A 20,005-nucleotide genomic window follows, 5' to 3' on the forward strand; every position below is an offset into this window, starting at 1 on the left:
CGCTTGTCGTCTAGTCTGTGAGCCCACCTTGGCAGAAGATTTGAAGAGAGACACAGGGAGGTAGTGACTTGCCCAGGATCACAGTGTGGTTAAGTGGGGGATCTGAGGTTACTGCTCTGGTGACAGTGGGGGATGGTCTGAGACCAGGCAATGATCCAGTCAGTGTGGTTTCACCCGCCTTGTTTACCTGCGACTGATGCTTTTAATACTTACTTGCGTTTGGGGGCATCAGACCTCAGACCCTCACATTCAATTTTCCTTAATGTTTACATTTAAAAAACAAAATACAGCTTTGCTTTAGGTGAATGGCGCTGGGGGTAAGGTGCCGCAGTGCCCTGGTCGGCTGTTGGCCCCATCTCTCCCCTGTCATCAGTCGCCACTGTAAGGAAATGCCTCCTTGGCATGGTTACCCCCTGACTTTTTGCCTTTGCTGATGCTAAGTTTTGATTTGAAAGTGTGCTGAGGCCTGCTAACCAGGCCCCAGCACCAGTGTTCTTTCCCTAACCTGTACTTTTGTTTCCACAATTGGCACACCCTGGCATCCAGGTAAGTCCCTTGTAACTGGTACCCCTGGTACCAAGGGCCCTGATGCCAGGGAAAGTCTCTAAGGGCTGCAGCATATCTTATGCCACCCTGGGGACCCCTCACTCAGCACAGACACACTGCTTGCCAGCTTGTGTGTGCTAGTGGGGATAAAACGACTAAGTCGACATGGCATTCCCCTCAGAGTGCCATGCCAACCTCACACTGCCTATGAAGTATAGATAAGTCACCCCTCTAGCAGGCCTTACAGCCCTAAGGCAGGGTGCACTATACCATAGGTGAGGGCATACGTGCATGAGCACTATGCCCCTACAGTGTCTAAGCAAAACCTTAGACATTGTAAGTGCAGGGTAGCCATAAGAGTATATGGTCTGGGAGTCTGTCATGCACGAACTCCACAGCACCATAATGGCTACATTGAAAACTGGGAAGTTTGGTATCAAACTTCTCAGCACAATAAATGCACACTGATGCCAGTGTACATTTTATTGTAACAGACACCCCAGAGGGCACCTTAGAGGTGCCCCCTGAAACCTTAACTGACTACCCGTGTAGGCTGACTAGTTTTAGCAGCCTGCCACACACCAGACATGTTGCTGGCCACATGGGGAGAGTGCCTTTGTCCCTCTGTGGCTAGTAACAAAGCCTGTACTGGGTGGAGGTGCTTCACACCTCCCCCTGTAGGAACTGTAACACCTGGCGGTGAGCCTCAAAGGCTCACCCCCTTTGTTCCAGCACCCCAGGGCACTCCAGCTAGTGGAGTTGGTCGCCCCCTCCGGCCACGGCCCCACTTTTGGCGTCAAGGCCGGAGGAGATGATGAGAAAAACAAGGAGGAGTCACTGGCCAGTCAGGACAGCCCCTAAGGTGTCCTGAGCTGGGGTGACTCTAACATTTAGAAAACCTCCATCTTGCAGATGGAGGATTCCCCCAGTAGGATTAGGGATGTGCCCCCCTCCCCTCAGGGAGGAGGCACAAAGAGGGTGTAGCCACCGTCTGGGCTAGTAGCCATTGGCTACTAACTCCCCAGACCTAAACACACCCTTAAATTTAGTATTTAAGGGCTCCCCAGAACCTAGGAACGTAGATTCCTGCAACCTAAGAAGAAGAGGACTGCTAAGCTGAAAAACCCTGCAGAGAAGACGGAGACACCAACTCCTTTGGCCCCAGCTCTACCGGCCTGTCTCCCCACTTCTAAAGACACTGCTCCAGCGACGCTTTCCACAGGGACCAGCGACCTCTGAAGCCTCAGAGGACTGCCCTGCATCTAGAAGGAGCAAGAACTCCCGAGGACAGCGGCTCTGTTCCCCAAAGACTGCAACTTTGCAACAAAGAAGCAACTTTGAAACAACACGCGTTTCCCGACGGAAGCGTGAGACTTGGCACTCTGCACCCGACGCCCCCGGCTCGACTTTTGGTGAACAATCACTTCAGGGAGGTCTCCCCGGCGACTGCGAGACCGTGAGTAGCCAGAGTTGACCCCCCTGAGCCCACACAGCGACGCCTGCAGAGGGAATCCCGAGGCTCCCCCTGACCGCAACTGCCTGCTTCCAAGAACCCGACGCCTGGTAGGGACATGCAACCGCAGCCCCCAGGACCTGAAGGATCCGACCTCCAGTGCAGGAGCGACCCCCGGGTGGCCCTCTCCCTTGCCCAGGTGGTGGCTACCCCGAGGAGCCCCCCCCCCCTTGCCTGCCTGCATCGCTGAAGAGACCCCTTGGTCTCCCATTGCTTTCTATTGAAAACCCGACGCCTGTTTGCACACTGCACCCGGCCGCTCCCGTGCCACTGAGGGTGTACTTTCTGTGCTGACTTGTGTACCCCCCGGTGCCCTACAAAACCCTCCGGTCTGCCCTCCGAAGACGCAGGTACTTACTTGCTGGCAGACTGGAACCGGGGCACCCCCTTCTCCTTTGAAGCCTATGCGGTTTGGACACCACTTTGACCTCTGCACCTGACCTGCCCTGAGCTGCTGGTGTGGTAACTTTGGGGTTGCTCTGAACCCCCCAACGGTGGGCTACCTTGGACCCAAACTTGAACCCCGTAGGTGGTTTACTTACCTGCAAAAACTAACAAACTCTTACTCCCCCAGGAACGGTTGAAAATTGCACCCTGTCTAGTTTTAAAATAGCTATATGTCATTTGTGTGAAAACTGTATGTGCTATTTTGCTAATTCAAAGTTCCTAAAGTACCTACCTGCAATACCTTTCATTTGAAGTATTACATGTAAATCTTGAACCTGTGGTTCTTAAAAATAAACTAAGAAAATATATTTTTCTATACAAAAACCTATTGGCCTGGAATTGTCTCTGAGTGTGTGTTCCTCATTTATTGTTTGTGTATGTACAACAAATGCTTAACACTACTCCTTTGATAAGCCTACTGCTCGACCACACTACCACAAAATAGAGCATTAGAATTATCTCTTTTTGCCACTATCTTACCTCTAAGGGGAACCCTTGGACTCTGTGTATACTATTCCTTACTTTGAAATAGTAGAGCCAACTTCCTACAGCCACCGTCTCCCAGGTGGAAGGGGTCCTTTAAGGAGATCTATCGCTTTGAAAATCAGTTACCTCCACAGTTTTCAGTTACCTATGAATAGCTTGGTACCCCAATTGCAGTTGGAAACCATTGATACCTTGCATTGCATTGTCACATGGTATGGGGGTCTCTCTGGGGCACTGATCAGCAGCACCGCTAGAGTATGCCTCTTGGTATGGGGGTCCCTCTGTGGCTGTAAGCAGCATCCTCACTAGACTATGTCTCTTGGTATGGGGGTCCCTCTGCAGCAGCACCACTAGAGTATATCTCTTGGCATGGGGGTCCCTCCGGGGCACTGATCAGCAGCACCGCTAGAGTAAGTCTCTTGGTATGGGGGTCTATCTGGGGCAGTATGCAGCATCACCACTAGAGTATGTCTCTTGGTATGGGGGTCCCTCCGGACACTGATCAGCATCACCACTAGAGTATGTCTCTTGGTATGGGGGTCTCTCTGGGGCAGTATGCAGCATCCCCACTAGAGTATGTCTCTTGGTATGGGGGTCCCTCCGGGACACTGAGAGACATCACCACTAGAGTATGTCTCTTGGTATGGGGGTCCCTCCGGGACACTGATCAGCATCACCACTAGAGTATGTCTCTTGGCATGGGGGTCCCTCAGGGGCAGTATGCAGGTGCACCACTAGAGTATGTCTCTTGGCATGGGTTTCCCTCTGGAGCAGTAAGCAGCATCACCACTAAGGTATTTCTCTTGGTACGGGGGTCCCTCTGGCCACAGATCAGCATCACCACTAGAGTATGTCTCTTGACATGGGCGTCCCTCTGGGGCAGTATGCATGAGCACCACTAGAGTATGTCGCTTGGCATGGGGGTCCCTCAGGGGCAGTATGCAGGAGCACCACTAGAGTATGTCTCTTTTTATGGGGGTCCCTCTGCAGGAGCACCACTAGAGTATGTCTCTTGGCATGGGGGTCCCTCTCGGACAGTATGCAGGAGCACCACTAGAGTATGTGCTTGGCATGGGGGTCCCTCAGGGGCAGTATGCAGGTGCACCACTAGAGTATGTCGCTTAGCATGGGGGTCCGTCCCTCAGGGGCAGTATGCAGGTGCACCACTAGAGTATGTCGCTTGGCATGGGGGTCCCTCTGGGGCAGTATGCAGGAGCACCCCTAGAGTATGCCTCTTGGTATGGGGGCAGTGAAGTCTATCTGTGGGGGCTGTACCGATACTTGTGTGTTCTAGACTTGTGAAACCCTTCTCCGGCCACCACTGACTCTCCTCTCCTCTCACCCGCAGGTCATGTAGCCCGGCTGGCATGCAGTGAAGATGGGCATCCTGGTGTTCATGAGGAACTTGCTGCTTGCCCTCTGCCTCTTCCTGGTGCTCGGCTTCCTCTACTACTCTGCCTGGAAGCTGCACCTACTTCGGTGGGAAGACACAAGTGAGTACTTTCTGCTCTCCTCCGTGGACTCTGCACCCTACAAAGATACCCTCAGCGCAGGCCCTCTGTGTCTGCCCTGCCCTTGGTGACTCTCTGATGAGACAACTACGACCCAAGGGTGGTTACTGCTCCAAGACCTCACTGCTGCTGTTGTGCAATCTCTTATCTAGTAACTGTGCCTCACTACCCCTGGGTATTCACTGCTGCAGGAACTCACTGCCCCATGCTCTCACCTGCCCCATGCTCGCACTGTTTCTGTGCACGTCCTGTCTCTGGGCCCACTCTTCCGAAGGAAGGCCCTGCCCATGTGCTCTCACTACTCCTGCGCAAGCATTACCCACGGGTACACACTCATCTAGGTACTCACTCCTCTGCACTCACTGTCCTGGGTACTCGCTGCCGTAGGAACTCACTGGCCCTTGGAACCACTGCTCCAGAAGCTCACTGCCTCCAGGCACTCACTCCACAATGCTCTCACGACACTTCTGTGCACTTCTGACCCTCGGTACACACGGCTCCTCGAGCGCGCCTCTTGGCGCTAAGTTCTCCTGTGCATTTACTGATCCTCACCACACAGTGCCTAGGAACCCACTGCCACTGGGCTTTCACTGCATCTGTGCACTAACTATCACAGGACACTTGCTGCTCTAGGAGCTCACTGCCTCTGGATGCCCACCGGCTCCCACTACTCATAGGCCTACACTGCAGCTCAACACATACTTAACTGAGCATACACTGGCACTGTGCATGCATATCAATCAATCAATCAGGAATTTGTAAAGCGCACTACTCACCCGTGAGGGTCTCGATGCGCTGAACAAAACTTTCCACTGAAGCTTAGTAGCTTATGTATGTAGAAGCGACCTCGAGCATTGGCAGACATTGAGCAATTACAAAATGCTTATTCCATGAAAATACAGTTGAAGAGAGTCCTTCTTACTGCAGTGTGACCCCCATTTTAAGGGTAGATCCTGCCTTTTCGGCCTTCACTCAGTTAAGCTTCAGCGGAAAGTTTTGTTCGAGGCATGTGTGCTATAGATACACATGCTTATTAATCCTGCCATCTAGTGTTGGGCTCGGATATGTGCAAGTTATTTTTCTTTGAAGAAAGTATTTTGAGTAACAACTCCTCTTCTTGCTGGTAATGCGCATGGTCATCTACTTCATTGTTAGAATGTTTTCTTCTGCTGTCTGGTTCGGACGTGGGTCCTCTGTTACGGTTCGACACAGTTGTTGCATATTTCTCTCTGCCTATTTCCGTTGGTACTGACTGTAGACTCATTGGACATGCGCCTAGTGAACCTTTATAGATTTTCCTGCAGGTCTTCATGCATTTGAATTAGAAACACCACCATGGTCATCTAAATTATTCAGTTAGACAGTGGTAATTATTATCCAGTCATGTGCCCAGGAAGGCTTAGCGTAAGTCCCCTTTGCACACCTGAACTTCTCTAAGTTACTTTGCCACCTTCAGTGTGAGTTCTCACACAGTCTTATCAAATCTCTAATATTGTTCATCAGTGATCTATTAGGTAATGAATGCTTCCCATTCAGGCAGTTCAGAGTTCATCTCTGATAGGATTGTGGTGCTGTATATTGTATGTTTTCAGTGCAGCTGAGGCAGGGGTTGGTGTAGATGCTGTAGTAGTTGCACCCACTTTCTTCCTTTGGTGTTTTGGTCCTGGACCTCATTGACTGCCTTGTTGATAGGCCTTCCTTTGTCAGATCTTTGGGAAGAATGGATCCCCTTGGGGGCTTCTCTTTTTTCTGCACACCCCTCAGTAGAATGACTATAAAGCATTACCTGCCTGGTGTTCATGTACTCCCCTCTCTGTCCTGTGCGAGAGCTATTGGCTTTGACAATGTCTTTTAGCTCTGTTTGCAGCAGCATGGCTAAAAGTTTTTTAAACGTGCTATGACGCAGCCAGCGCTGGCAATGCGCATTAGCTTTGCCAATGCCGGTTAACTTCTTCAGAGTGACCATTATTAAGCTAATCAATTTAGTTTAGACCTTAGCTCATTTTAATTATCTTTTCACAAAGAGACCTCTGGTTGAGCCCTCTCTGGGCGAGGGGTCTAATAATGAAGGAAGCCACGATTAAATTGTGGGTGAGGACCCCTTAATAAACTTAATGGGCCCCCAAAGGAAGGGATCGTCTGTTTTTGATGCATACAATGCGATTTAGCTTTGCTGGCATTTTGAATTGCCTCACCTTAGAATGATGATAATTCCCATCCGAGGATTGAATCCTCTCTTTGTTTTTCTTCTTAACGATAATATACACATTTTGTTTTCTTAAAGCCACCATGGATTTTCGCAGTCTCCTGCTGGGATTGCTGTGTCCTGTTTCTTTTTCTTTGGATTTGTTTCAGTCTTGCGTTTTGATTTTAGTTAGGGCTTTTATGGATACACTCAAAGATTTATCTTCCCCTGGAGACATAAACTGGAAGGATAATCTTCGGTAACTCGCTTCTTTCTGATGCTGTGAGTCATGGCATACCTATCGCCTATGGCCAACAGATGTGCATCGGTTTTATACCCTAGCCCAGCAGTTCCCAACGTTTTGACACTTTATGATTACTGGAACCCGGAGAGCTCCACTGAATCATTATTAGAGTACGGAGAACCCCTGCTAAGTTATTACTGTAAACTGGGGACCTAATCTGTTAATATTCTTTAATTTTCTAAGCAGTCGCTGACCCCCTGAGGAGGCTTTGCGGACCCCCAGGGGTCCCCGGGCCACCGGTTGTGAACCCTTTCCCCAGCCCACTAAAGTAACATGCCATGCTCCGCCTGCGTTTGCTTCAGCACCTCTGAGTGCATAGATGTTGAGTGGATGCCGCAGGGTTACAGATACGATTCCCGATGTCTGGCGTTGCTGCGGGGTTGGGACTGTCCCCATTGAAAGGCACATATTTGTTATTCTGTGGCGTTGAGTGAGGATAAACCGCCTCCAACTGAGAGGTCTTCGAGGTTACCCAGAATGGACTTTCATTTAGTTTCCCTGGAAATCGCCCCATTGTTGCGTTTACAGCGCGTAGATCCACGGCAGCGGCTGGTGCATATATAGGTGTGCTTGTGACCCCAGTGCTACAGTGCTTCAGCTGTCCATATGCCACTATAATCTCCATTAGTATGTCCCCGGTCTTTCCTACAAGAAGTCCATTTCTGTGTGGGATGTGCCGTTCCTGCCCGTGCCCCGTCACAGGTTCTAGCACACGCTGTGTTACACGTGGCAACGAATAAGCCAACATCACTTCAGTAAATCTGTACAGGTCATAAGGTGTCGGGCAATGCATTATTGCATAACTTGTGAACAGCTGCGCTATCCTGCAGCTTCTATGTGAACCCATGAACAGAATCCCCCAGCCCACCCCCTCCAGGCCAGGCCTCAACTTTGGTACTATTTATTTGAGTCCCACTAGGTGGATCCCTTTAGCCCAGAGGTCTTTAAACTGAGGGGCGGGCCCCCCTAGGAGGGCCTCATGTGATCCCGGGGAGGGGGGGCGGCAGGCTGTGGCCAAAATACATTTTTTACAGATAACAGGGCTTTGCTTTAAGCAGAGGCATATTATTCATTGTTATAAAGGTAACAGTACTTAACTGCAATGTTTAAATAGGTCTAGCCATATTTAAACATTACAATCTTTATAAAATAATTGCTAAAAATTCTGAGGGGGTGCAAGAATTTTTATTTTTCAACCGGGGGGGGGGAGGCTTTGAAAAGCTTGGAGACCACTGCGAGTTAGCCTCAGGAGGTTGCTACAGCCTTGCTCGGAGAAAAGGAGAACTGGCGGGTGTCTGCCTCTGCCCCCTTCCCAAGTTAAGCTTGTGTGGAAAGAAGTGCTTAGTGTCAGCAAACGTGTCACGAATCTTTCATTGACACCAGGTACATATACAGCGCTGCCCCAGACATTAGCGCACACGCCCATGAAATAGCTGGTATTTTATTAAATGATTATTACCCACTATTTGTCTACCGGTCACGTGCATTAGAATGCAGGGGCGGCTGGTGTTCAAGGGCTAAGGGGCTGCGCCCCCGCCTTTTCTGGCCTCTCTAGTGAAGCATAGATTTAATTACATGATGAAAGTAAAACATTTTCTGCACAACATTTTCTGAGTGAAAGTTGTGCACTTTGAAAAGCCCCACTGCGCCTGCGTCAGTACATGGCTGAAAGCTGCACAGTAGGGCTGGCAGGGCTTGCCCACGCAAAGCCCTTACGTTTTGTCAGAATGCAGTGACGTCCCTGGCGTATCTCCTCCTCCACCAGAAGCCCTGATTGTAAACAGCCTGGAGCGTGTTTTGTTCAGCCCGGGTTTCTGAAAACTTCATGCCACTCCGATATTATCCACCCTTTCCTATATATTCAAATGGTGGGGTGTGATGAGAAGGGTCTACGTACCAGAGGTCACATTTTATTAAAAGAATGTGGCATTGCGCAAAGAAAATCCCCTTTTCCTGCATTACAAGCAGTCTGTGGCAGAGAAATGGAATAAATACAATAAATAACTCCATCCAGGGCTCTCTGGGAGACAGGAGTGTGACCTGAAGACCCTGCACACAAGTAAGTCGGAGCTCTATCTTTTTTACAGACAATAAGAAAAGAATCTGTTCTCTCAGCTCTCCTCTCCTTTCACTGCCTCTGTAGGTGATTTCATCTCTCAAAGGCAGTAATGGTTCCAGTAATTTATCATGGCTAGTTATTGTTTTATTTCTTCTGCAGACTAATGACGTGATATGTCATATTAAACATGCAATCTGCAGCTCAAATAAACGTGTACCTTTTATCACTGAAACTGCTGGATACTGGATGGGTGAGGCAATGTGTGTTTGTTTGAATGTGTTTGCAGGGCTTGACTGAGTGGCAGAGAAAATGTGGGTGTCTGTGCATAAGAGTTGTGTGAATGGCAGTGGATGGCTTAATGTGGATGAGTGAATGGGTAGGCGACCAGAGGCAGTGGGTGAGTAGGTGAATGGAAATACGGGGGTAGTGAGGCTCTCTCACAAGGTGCAATTCCGTCTTGTATTTGTGCCCCACCACTGCTTTCAGTCACCAGCCACCACTGTTAGAATGTTTGTTCATATTAAAGCGAGCTCAGCGGCTGTTCGGCAGCTCATGGGAAAGGACAAATATTGCCTCATCGTGTTTCATCGCGCGTCCTCGCAGCACTAGGTTTACTTGCATCGGTGGAACCGGTCTCCTCACAGCGTGGTTGGCTGCTTTCATTTAGGTGTCAATGTACTGATGATCCACGTCATGCGATGGCTCCCCGTACCTTACCGTGCCCTCATCGCCGAAGCTGGAGCCCCACGCGCCCAGCGCCCTCTGCTGGGTGTGTGACATCACCACGCGTTCCTTCGGCACGCACGTTTTTACAACGCATGCGACTACCACTTGTTTACATTCATTCACATGTGAAATACCTTCACCGCTCAGTCAAGTACCCTGCATCCTTTTACCACGGTTACTGGTACAGAAAACCCAGCCACGGTCTAACACTGCCACCTACTGTCCAAAAATTATACATTAATTCTTAACACGTTACTGTTAACAATATACACATATGTATAGATATGTATGCGTGTGTGTGTGTGTATATATATATATATATATATATATATATAATACATTTCATTTGATCACAGGTTTGCTAGCAATTTAAAAGGTTATATTTTTGCGGGGAGATCCCCCAGATTCTTTTTTTTAATTACCCTTAAAAACGCATAAACTACTTACCACATACTCAGCAATACAACCATAGATGCATTGTAAAGACGTGCGTGGAAGCCCTTAAATACTAAATTTAAGGGCGTGTTTAGGTCTGGGGGGTTAGTAGCCAATGGCTACTAGCCCTGAGGGTGAGTACACCCTCTTTGTGCCTCCTCCCAAGGGGAGGGGGTCACATCCCTAATCCTATTGGGGGAATCCTCCATCTGCAAGATGGAGGATTTCTAAAAGTTAGAGTCACCTCAGCTCAGGACACCTTAGGGGCTGTCCTGACTGGCCAGTGACTCCTCCTTGTTGTTTTCTTTGTTTCCTCCGGCCTTGCCGCCAAAAGTGGGGGCCGTGGCCGGAGGGGGCGGGCAACTCCACTAGCTGGAGTGTCCTGCGGTGCTGTGACAAAGGGGTGAGCCTTTGAGGCTCACCGCCAGGTGTTACAGCTCCTGCCTGGGGGAGGTGTTAGCATCTCCACCCAGTGCAGGCTTTGTTACTGGCCTCAGATTGACAAAGGCACTCTCCCCATGGGGCCAGCAACATGTCTCTAGTGTGGCAGGCTGCTGGAACCAGTCAGCCTACACAGATAGTTGGTTAAGGTTTCAGGGGGCACCTCTAAGGTGCCCTCTGTGGTGTATTTTACAATAAAATGTACACTGGCATCAGTGTGCATTTATTGTGCTGAGAAGTTTGATACCAAACTTCCCAGTTTTCAGTGTAGCCATTATGGTGCTGTGGAGTTCGTGTAAAACAGACTCCCAGACCATATACTCTTATGGCTACCCTGCCCTTACAATGTCTAAGGTATTGCTTAGACATTGTAGGGGCACAGTGCTCATGCACTGGTGCCCTCACCTATGGTATAGTGCACCCTGCCTTACGGCTGTAAGGCCTACTAGAGGGGTGACTTATCTATACCTGCATAGGCAGTGAGAGGCTGGCATGGCACCCTGAGGGGAGTGCCATGTCAACTTACTCGTTTTGTTCTCACCAGCACACACAAGCTGGCAAGCAGTGTGTCTGTGCTGAGTGAGGGGTCTCCAGGGTGGCATAATACATGCTGCAGCCCTTAGAGACCTTCCTTGGCATCAGGGCCCTTGGTACCAGGGGTACCACTTACAAGGGACTTATCTGGATGCCAGGGTGTGCCAATTGTGGAATCAAAAGTACAGGTTAGGGAAAGAACGCTGGGGCCTGGTTAGCAGGCCTCAGCACACTTTCAATTCAAAACATAGCATCAGCAAAGGCAAAAAGTCAGGGGGTAACCATGCCAAGGAGGCATTTCCTTACACTCTCTGTATGCACTGCCAGTAACCTGCTCCTGCAGGCCACAGCACAGCACTTGCGTCACGCTCTCTGTATGCACTGCTAGTAACCTGCTCCTGCAGTGCAGGCCAGTGCACAGTGCTTGCGTCATGCTCTCTCTGTATGCACTGCCAGTAACCTGCTCCCGCAGGCCAGTGCACAGTGCTTGCGTCACGCTCTCTCGGTATGCACTGCCAGCAACTTGCTCCCGCAGGCCAGAGCACAGCACTTGCGTCACGCTCTCTGTATGCACTGCCAGTAACCTGCTCCCGCAGGCCAGAGCACAGCACTTGCACCATGCTCTCTGTATGCACTGCCAGTAACCTGCTCCCGCAGGCCAGAGCACAGCACTTGCGTCACGCTCTCTGTATGCACTGCCAGTAACCTGCTCCTGCAGGCCAGTGCACAGTGCTTGCGTCACGCTCTCTCTGTATGCACTGCCAGTAACCTGCTCCCGCAGGCCAGAGCATAGTGCTTGCTCACGCTCTATGCACTGCCAGTAACCTGCTCCCCCAGGCCAGAGCACAGCACTTGGGTCACGCTCTCTGTATGCACTGCCAGTACCCTGCTCCTGCAGGCCAGTGCACAGCACATGCGTCACGCTCTCTGTATGCACTGCCAGTAACCTGCTCCTGCAGGCCAGAGCATAGCACTTGGGTCACGCTCTCTCTGTATGCACTGCCAGTAACCTGCTCCGCAGGCCAGAGTACAGCACTTGCGTCACGCTCTCTGTATGCACTGCCAGTAACCGGCTGCCGCAGGCCAGAGTACAGCACTTGCGTCACGCTCTCTGTATGCACTGCCAGTAACCGGCTCCCGCAGGCCAGAGTACAGCACTTGGGTCACGCTCTCTGTATGCACTGTCAGTAACCTGCTCCCGCAGGCCAGAGCACAGCACATGCGTCACGCTCTCTGTATGCACTGTCAGTAACCTGCTCCCGCAGGCCAGAGCACAGCACTTGGGTCACACTCTCTGTATGCACTGCCAGTAACCTGCTCCCGCAGGCCAGAGCACAGCACTTGGGTAACGCTCTCTGTATGCACTGCCAGTAACCGGCTCCCGCAGGCCAGAGTACAGCACTTGCGTCACGCTCTCTGTATGCACTGCCAGTAACCGGCTCCCGCAGGCCAGAGCACAGCACTTGGGTCACGCTCTCTGTATGCACTGCCAGTACCCTGCTCCTGCAGGCCAGTGCACAGCACATGCGTCACGCTCTCTGTATGCACTGCCAGTAACCGGCTCCCGCAGGCCAGAGTACAGCACTTGGGTCACACTCTCTGTATGCACTGTCAGTAACCTGCTCCCGCAGGCCAGAGCACAGCACTTGGGTAACGCTCTCTGTATGCACTGCCAGTAACCAGCTCCCGCAGGCCAGAGTACAGCACTTGGGTCACGCTCTCTGTATGCACTGTCAGTAACCTGCTCCTGCAGGCCAGTGCACAGTGCTTGCTCACGCTCTCTTTATGCACTGCCAGTAACCTTCTCCTGCAGGCCAGAGCACAGCACGTGCATCACTTGCTCTCTGCCGTAGTGCTCTCTCCGTGCTCCTGACAGGTAAGGAAAACAAAAGTACATTTGTATATTTAATATCCGATCCTGCAGCAGCAGCAGACTTGCAAGTACCCAGATTCAACAGAAGTCAATGGGGGAAATAGATTCTCCTGATTTGTTTTCTAAAAATCTCCCACTTTTCTCCTCTAAAATGTTGGTAGGTACGTGTGATGATAGAAGCAAAGCTTGATGTGGATGGTTACCTGCGGCCAGGTAACTCCCTCCGAGGTCTTAGATTGTGTCTTTTTTAAAGGTAGGAACTGTTACGACAGTGACCCGAGTGCACGGGTTATTGTGTCCCTGCAGTGCCCGTGGTGGCCACCAGAGGGGAGCAAACTCTCAATTTAAAGAGATCCCCATGCCCCAGAATCTGACCGAAATGCTGAAACACACCGCGAGCGTGTTGGGATCTCTGCAGAAGAGCGACCCTCTTACCAGGCAGGGTGGGCGCCTCGTGTTTTACCCACAGGTTGGAGCTTGTATTGATTTATTTTTGATTGCCTGCCTTCGGTTCCCTCCAGGACACCTCGCAGCCTCTGGTCCGGGTTACCTCGTCCAGCTCTGTTAAACAAGGAAGCTGCTTTTCGCAGAGCAGCCAGAAATAAAGGTTTCTACTGCATCCTGGACTCGCGGGGGGCATCGGGGTCACCGTCGGGTGCTGGCCGGGTCCCTGGTGCCGCCTTTTCACCATTATACAGGATATACGCTCTGCAACTTCACCGAAGTGTTTCACGATGCGCGAGGCACAGCGACACTCGTTTTATCGACATCAGGATGATTAGAGGTCGAGTCCTCCTTGTCGGCGTTTGGAGCTTTGATCGTGAAAACAGATTTCTGCAGAGATTGCTACTCATGCGATAAACACGTGACTAGTTACTGTCTCCGGCGGTGTTTGTGTCATTACAAAAATGTCAATTATTTGGTCAAATGCATTTTATACTGTAGTTGCGCAAAATGTTTTGTTCCGCTTCCCATGCCCTTCCTTTCTGTTTAATGTATATACATCGCATCCCGAGCACACGAATTTCATATCAATTCACCCCTTCGAATGAGTTCTCGATCAGTGCTTATCATACAGTTAGGCTTCATTTCATATTTTCTGAATCGAGACCCTAAAAAAAACATCAGTGGTGACGTTTCGGTTTTCTCCGCACACCCATAATAAACCTCCTACAGAGTTAAACTTCACCAATGAAGTCGACAATCTAATGTTATTTTCTCTCATTTGCCTTCGACCTTTATTCTTGTGAAAATCTACGTTTCAGAACTGATCACATTAAGCCATACCACCGCCTCCTCGCCCCCACACTCCAGAGCTGCATACAGTGTTCTAGATATAACTTCCAGAACTGGGCACAGGAGTTCAGATGTGGCCTCCAACCGAACGGGGTACTCAAGATTGAAGCCAGATGGGCCTTTGGGAACTGAACACACTACTGCAGACTGGACCCCCAGACCTGAGCACAATGCATCTAAATGTCGTCTCCAGAATTTAAGGCCGTCACCCTAATGGGAACCACCAAAACAGGACTCTGGCCGCATTGTGACCCTGGCGGTCGGCGGTAATGTGGTGGAAAGTACTGCCAACAGGCTGGCGGTACTTTCCACCATATTATAACATTGGCGGTTTGGCTGAAGTCAAACCACCAATGTACCACACCGACCGCTATGGCGGTAACAGCCGGGCTGGAGATAGCAGTCTCCAGGCCGGCGGCTGTCACCGTACGGCCTGTGGGATAATGACCCCGCCTACTGCCATGGTTTCCGTGGCTTCCTTACCGCCACGAAAACCATGGCGGTAGGCACTATCAGTGACAGGGAATCCCTTCCCTGTCACTTATAGAGGTCTTCCCTACCCTCCCCTTCCTCTCCAAACCCACCCCCCCTACATTCACGCGCCCTTCACACACATACACATGCATACACACACCCATACCCACATGCATGCATACATCCATTCACCCACACATCCGCACACACTTTCTTACATACACTCATTCACAGAGCACAACATACACGCACACACCTACATACATACATACATGCATGCACATTCAACACGAAACACATGCACGCACAAACATTCACAGCCCCCCACACACACACACACACAACCCTCCCTCCCCGCCCCCCACCATCGGAGCACCCACTTAAGTGTGTTAAGGGGTTCCTCCGGCAGGAGATGGGTCGGGGTGGGTGGGATGGGATGGGTAACACCGCCAGGCCGTATAATGGGTCATAATATGGCTGGCAGAGGTCTACTGGCGTGGCGCTGCTGCTAGCAGCAACAACACCTTACCGCTATCCGCCAGCATGGCCACAGCTGGATTTCCACCATTCTTCTGGCGGAAAACGCGACTGTGGTCATATTATGGAATACCGCTGGTAGCCGCGGCGACGGTCTTTTGGCGGGCGTCGCCGCGGCGGTAGGTGGTTTTTACCACCATAAACATAATGAGGGCCATAGTGTTCCAGGTTTGGCTTCCACCGTAGGACAAAGTGTTCCAGATGTGGCATCCATCGTTGGGCATAGTTTTCTAGGTGTGGCTTCCACTGTAGGACATAGTGTTCCAGATGTGGCGTCCACTGTAGGACATAGTGTTCCAGATGTGGTGTCCACTGTAGGACATAGTGTTCCAGGTGTTGCTTCTACTGTAGGACGTAGTGTTCCAGATGTGGCTTCCAGAGAAGGTCCTAGTGTTCCTGATTTGCCTTCCACCATAGGATATAGTGTTCCAGATGTGTCTTCCACTGTAAGACATACTGTTCCAGATGTCTTCCACTGTAAGACATACTGTTCCAGATGTGGCTTCCACATTAGGACATACTGTTCCAGATGTGGCTTCCACATTAGGACATACTGTTCCAGGTGAGGTGTCCACATTAGGACATACTGTTCCAGGTGAGGTGTCCACCGTAGGACATAGTGTTCTAGATGTGGCTTCCACCGTAGGGCATAGTGTTCCAGATGTGGCTTCCACAATAGGACTTTATGTCCTGTGGTGGAAGCCACATATGGAACACTGTGTTCTAGGTGTGGCTTCCACCTTAGGACATAGTGTTCCAGACGTGGCTTCCAGAGTAGGACATAGTGTTCCAGACGTGGCTTCCACCATAGGACATAGTGTTCCAGACGTGGCTTCCACCGTAGGACATAGTGTTCCAGACGTGGCTTCCAGAGTAGGACATAGTGTTCCAGACGTGGCTTCCACCGTAGGACATAGTGTTCCAGATGTGGCTTCCACAGTAGGACATATTGTTCCACGTGTGGCTTCCACAGTAGAACAGTGTGTGTCAGACTTGGCTTCCACAACAGGACATAGTATTCTAGACTTGACCTCCAGAATTGTGTGCAATATTTTAGAAGTGACCTCCAGAAATGGACACAGTGCTCCAGATATTACTTTTGATATGTTCTCTAGATGTGTACACGCTACCTTAGATGGGGCCTCCCGAACTGCACACAATACTCCAGATCTGCTCCCCAGAAGGCCACAGTTATCCCGAGATACTCCCCAGAACCGGACACACTGCAGCTGAAGCCCTACTGTTCCACTTCTCCATGGCTTCCCTCCTCCCTGTGCACCCCCAGCCCTTCCTCACATTCTTCTCCAGTTTGGGGCCCCTGAAAGGAGAGGCCCCTGCTTCTGATTGGTGGTCTCTTCCTTGTGTGCTTCCAGGAGATAGTTCTGCCCTGGCTTCAGCCTCTCTTTCTTTCTGATGCTTCCTCATCGTGATCTTCGTACTCTGGTCTAGGCCTTCTGTCTGCTGCGCGAAGGCGACGCCTTCCCAGAAGAACCCTCGGGAGATCAGTTCACCTGCTGCAGAGATCTTTCTGACCGACAGGTGAAAGTAGAATCATTGTGCTGTTTACAGCTAAATCCGGGCTCTACCCCGATGAAGTAGTAATCCCTGACCCTTGCATCACCCTTTGCATGCAGTACATTTATGTGCACTTGGTCTTCACAGCAGCTGTGCTCATCACTGGCGCCCAGCTCGCCCCATTCATGGAGCCTTTACTCAATCCTAGGAGGGCGAAAGACTGAGTTAAACACTCAGATTCTGACAATTCATCTCTGAGATGTCTGCATATTCAGTGCATTAATTCACTCGGCTATTTTACCACCAATATGTGTGTGATAAAATTGATTAATGCATTAAGGTGCCTGCTGCAAAGATCCAGCAAGCCTCAAATTAGCATTTGAATGAACTAGCACAGTCAGAGAGCGCACACTCCGCATATCTCATGTAGTGAGTACCGTCCCAATTCCGCAGGTATTTGTAGCAGTGCCTGGGTTTGAGGTTGGCTCAGACACATCATCTCGCCTGTGCCCCAGCGAAGTGTGCCAACACCGGGGCGCGCGGCTGCGAACGCAGCAGTGGCCCCCCACATATGATGTTTGGGCTCCTGCATACTTAGGCTGATGTGCAGGGCCCTGGCAGTTTCCTTTCCCACTCCAGGGCACCCAGAGTCCAAGGCTGCATGTCCTTCGGTCTGAGTGATCTGGGTTCAGGCAGGTGGCAGGAGTCGAAGCAGCACAGATGGATACAGTCACTCCCCACCTCCAGACTCAGCAGAACATCAGGGTAAAACAAAGGTCCCCGCCTCCAGACTCAGCAGCACAACAGGGTAAAACAAAGGTCCCCGCCTCCAGATTCAGCAGAACATCAGGGTAAAACAAAGGTCCCCGCCTCCAGACTCAGCAGTACATCAGGGTAAAACAAAGGTCCCCGCCTCCAGACTCAGCAGCACATCAGGGTAAAACAAAGGTGCTGCTGGAGGCTGAAGTCTGAGAGGAGAAGGGTTTGAGCAACGAACAGCAGCTCCTGCGGGGGCAGCATTTGTGTTTGTAGCTGAAACTTATCTTAACACTAATGAATACATCATTTTGTAGTAACCCCTCCTGCTTAGACACTGTTTGCTTGGTTTTACAAGTCTGGGCTCCAGTCCCAAAGGTTGATTTTGCTTGAACATTAAAATCGCACATTCACACCTTTGTGGATTCCACAAGGGGGAGTATGGCGTACATAAATGTATTTACTACTGTGAATTTCTCTGCCATGAGTGCGGAGAACTTTGAAGTGTTAAATCTCACTCAAGGGGTGACAAGTGGGTGTTACAAGGCACAGTTTGTCTTGAAAGTTTGGGAATTCCCGCAAATGTGTCTGTGGGTGGGCTTTGTCAAACTTTCCGACTTCTACAGTAACTCGCATTTAAGGATGGGAAGAGGAACAGATCACCCCTTGGTTTGATGGGTTGTAAGGGAAGAGCTTTCTCCATGAGTAAGAAAGTGTGCACTTGCACTGGATGCTCAATTCCTCCTATGCGGAGTTCTAAACTATGTAGAAGTCCCAATTATATCAAAACACATTTCCAGAGGTATGTCTGGAAACCGACATCTGAGAAAACTTTCCTTTCATGCTACTGGCAATGTAGGTCACACCCCTCCTGAAAAAGCCTTCCGCCAACCCCTGCGACCCCAAAAACTACCAAACGATCTCCCTCCTGCCTTTCCCCACCAAACTACTAGAGAAGGTCATCAACAAACAACTCAAGAGTACCTGAAACTCAACCAACTCCTCGACTCATCTCAATTTGGAAACCACAGCACAGAGACCTCGCTTTTTGCTGCCACATACTACATAAGAGCTCTTCTGGACCGTGGATAGGTGGCCGTCCTGATCCTCCACTCCACCGGCATACAGGAAAACGCCCTCAATTTTATCAGTTATTTCCTATCGGGATGACAGTGGGTCGCCTCTTTCCTCTCAGGCTGCACGTAGAGCATCCAACTTCCTCCCTTTCCCTCCACACCTAAGCACATCACCTGCAGCATACCCCAGGGCTCCTCCCTCAAGCCCACCCTGTTCAACATCTACATGACCCCCACTTGTGGATATCATTAGATCCCACAGCCTCAACATAGTTTCTTATGCTGACGACACTCAACTCATCCTCTCCCTCACTGAAGACTCAACCAACTCCAAAATCAACGTCCACAGGGCTATGACTGACGTAACCAATTGGATGAGAGACAGCTGCCTCAAGATCAACTCAGACAAAACAGAACTACTGATATTTGGTAACAACGCCACTACCTGGGATCACAGCTGGCGGCCAGTAAAACTCAGACCCACACCTACAACCCAGGCGCGCAACCTCAGCATAATCCTGGACAGCCAATTGACAATGAAACACCATATCAACACGGTCGCCTCCGAATGCTTCTGCACCCTCCTCATGCTCTGCAGAATATTCTGATGGATCCCGACTGACTCTAGAAAAACAGTCACACAGGCCCTCGTCGCCAGCTGCCTTGAATACTGCAGCGCTCTCTACACAGGACTCCCCACCCAACTCCTCAGAAGACTCCAGACTGTTCAGAACATCACGGCCAGGCTCATCCTGGACCTACCAAAACAGACCCACATCACCCTCACCTCAGGCACCACCACGTGCTCCCCATCCAGAAGAGATACCTGTTCAAACACGAATGCATGCCTACAAAGCACTGCATGAACAAGGACCATTCCATATCAACCACTGCATAAACTTCCACCAGCCCAGAAGACGCCTGTGCTCCGCCACACTGGCCCTCGCACACGCCCTGCATCCGCACCGAAGGCCGATCGTTCTACTCCGCTGCCAAGGCTTGGCGCTCCATACCACTACACCTCCGAACAGCACCAACCCTGACAGAGTTCCAGAACATGCTCAAGTCCTGACTTCTTGATGGAGACAAGGCTCCAAAGCCCCCAGAGACCCTCACAGGCGACAGTGCATGCGCTACAAGTGGACTGATTGATTGACTGAATGTTTGTGAATAGCAAAAAAAACTAAAGTATTTGGTGGCAGAGTATTAAATCTCCAACAGATTTTGTCTGTTTTTCCTCAATGGGCCCATCTGCGTGCCACTTCACAAGTGGGCCAAGAGATAACCAAAG

The 20,005-nt window shown here is 50.6% G+C and overlaps 1 protein-coding gene across 4 annotated transcripts in view; it reads left to right on the forward strand.

The window, feature by feature from the left end:
- The window catches only part of ST3GAL3 (ST3 beta-galactoside alpha-2,3-sialyltransferase 3), an 807,542-nt gene that overhangs the window by 180,396 nt on the left and 607,141 nt on the right, over positions 1-20,005 (forward strand). For all 4 annotated transcript variants that reach the window (XM_069227820.1, XM_069227817.1, XM_069227819.1 and 1 more), the window contains one exon: positions 4,341-4,485. In XM_069227820.1, the coding sequence (XP_069083921.1) occupies positions 4,371-4,485 (115 nt within the window). In that variant the 5' untranslated portion in view covers positions 4,341-4,370. The remainder of the gene's footprint in view (positions 1-4,340; positions 4,486-20,005) is intronic.

The sequence above is a fragment of the Pleurodeles waltl genome, chromosome 4_1 (assembly GCF_031143425.1).
Source record: "Pleurodeles waltl isolate 20211129_DDA chromosome 4_1, aPleWal1.hap1.20221129, whole genome shotgun sequence".
Classification (NCBI taxonomy): Eukaryota; Metazoa; Chordata; class Amphibia; order Caudata; family Salamandridae; genus Pleurodeles; species Pleurodeles waltl.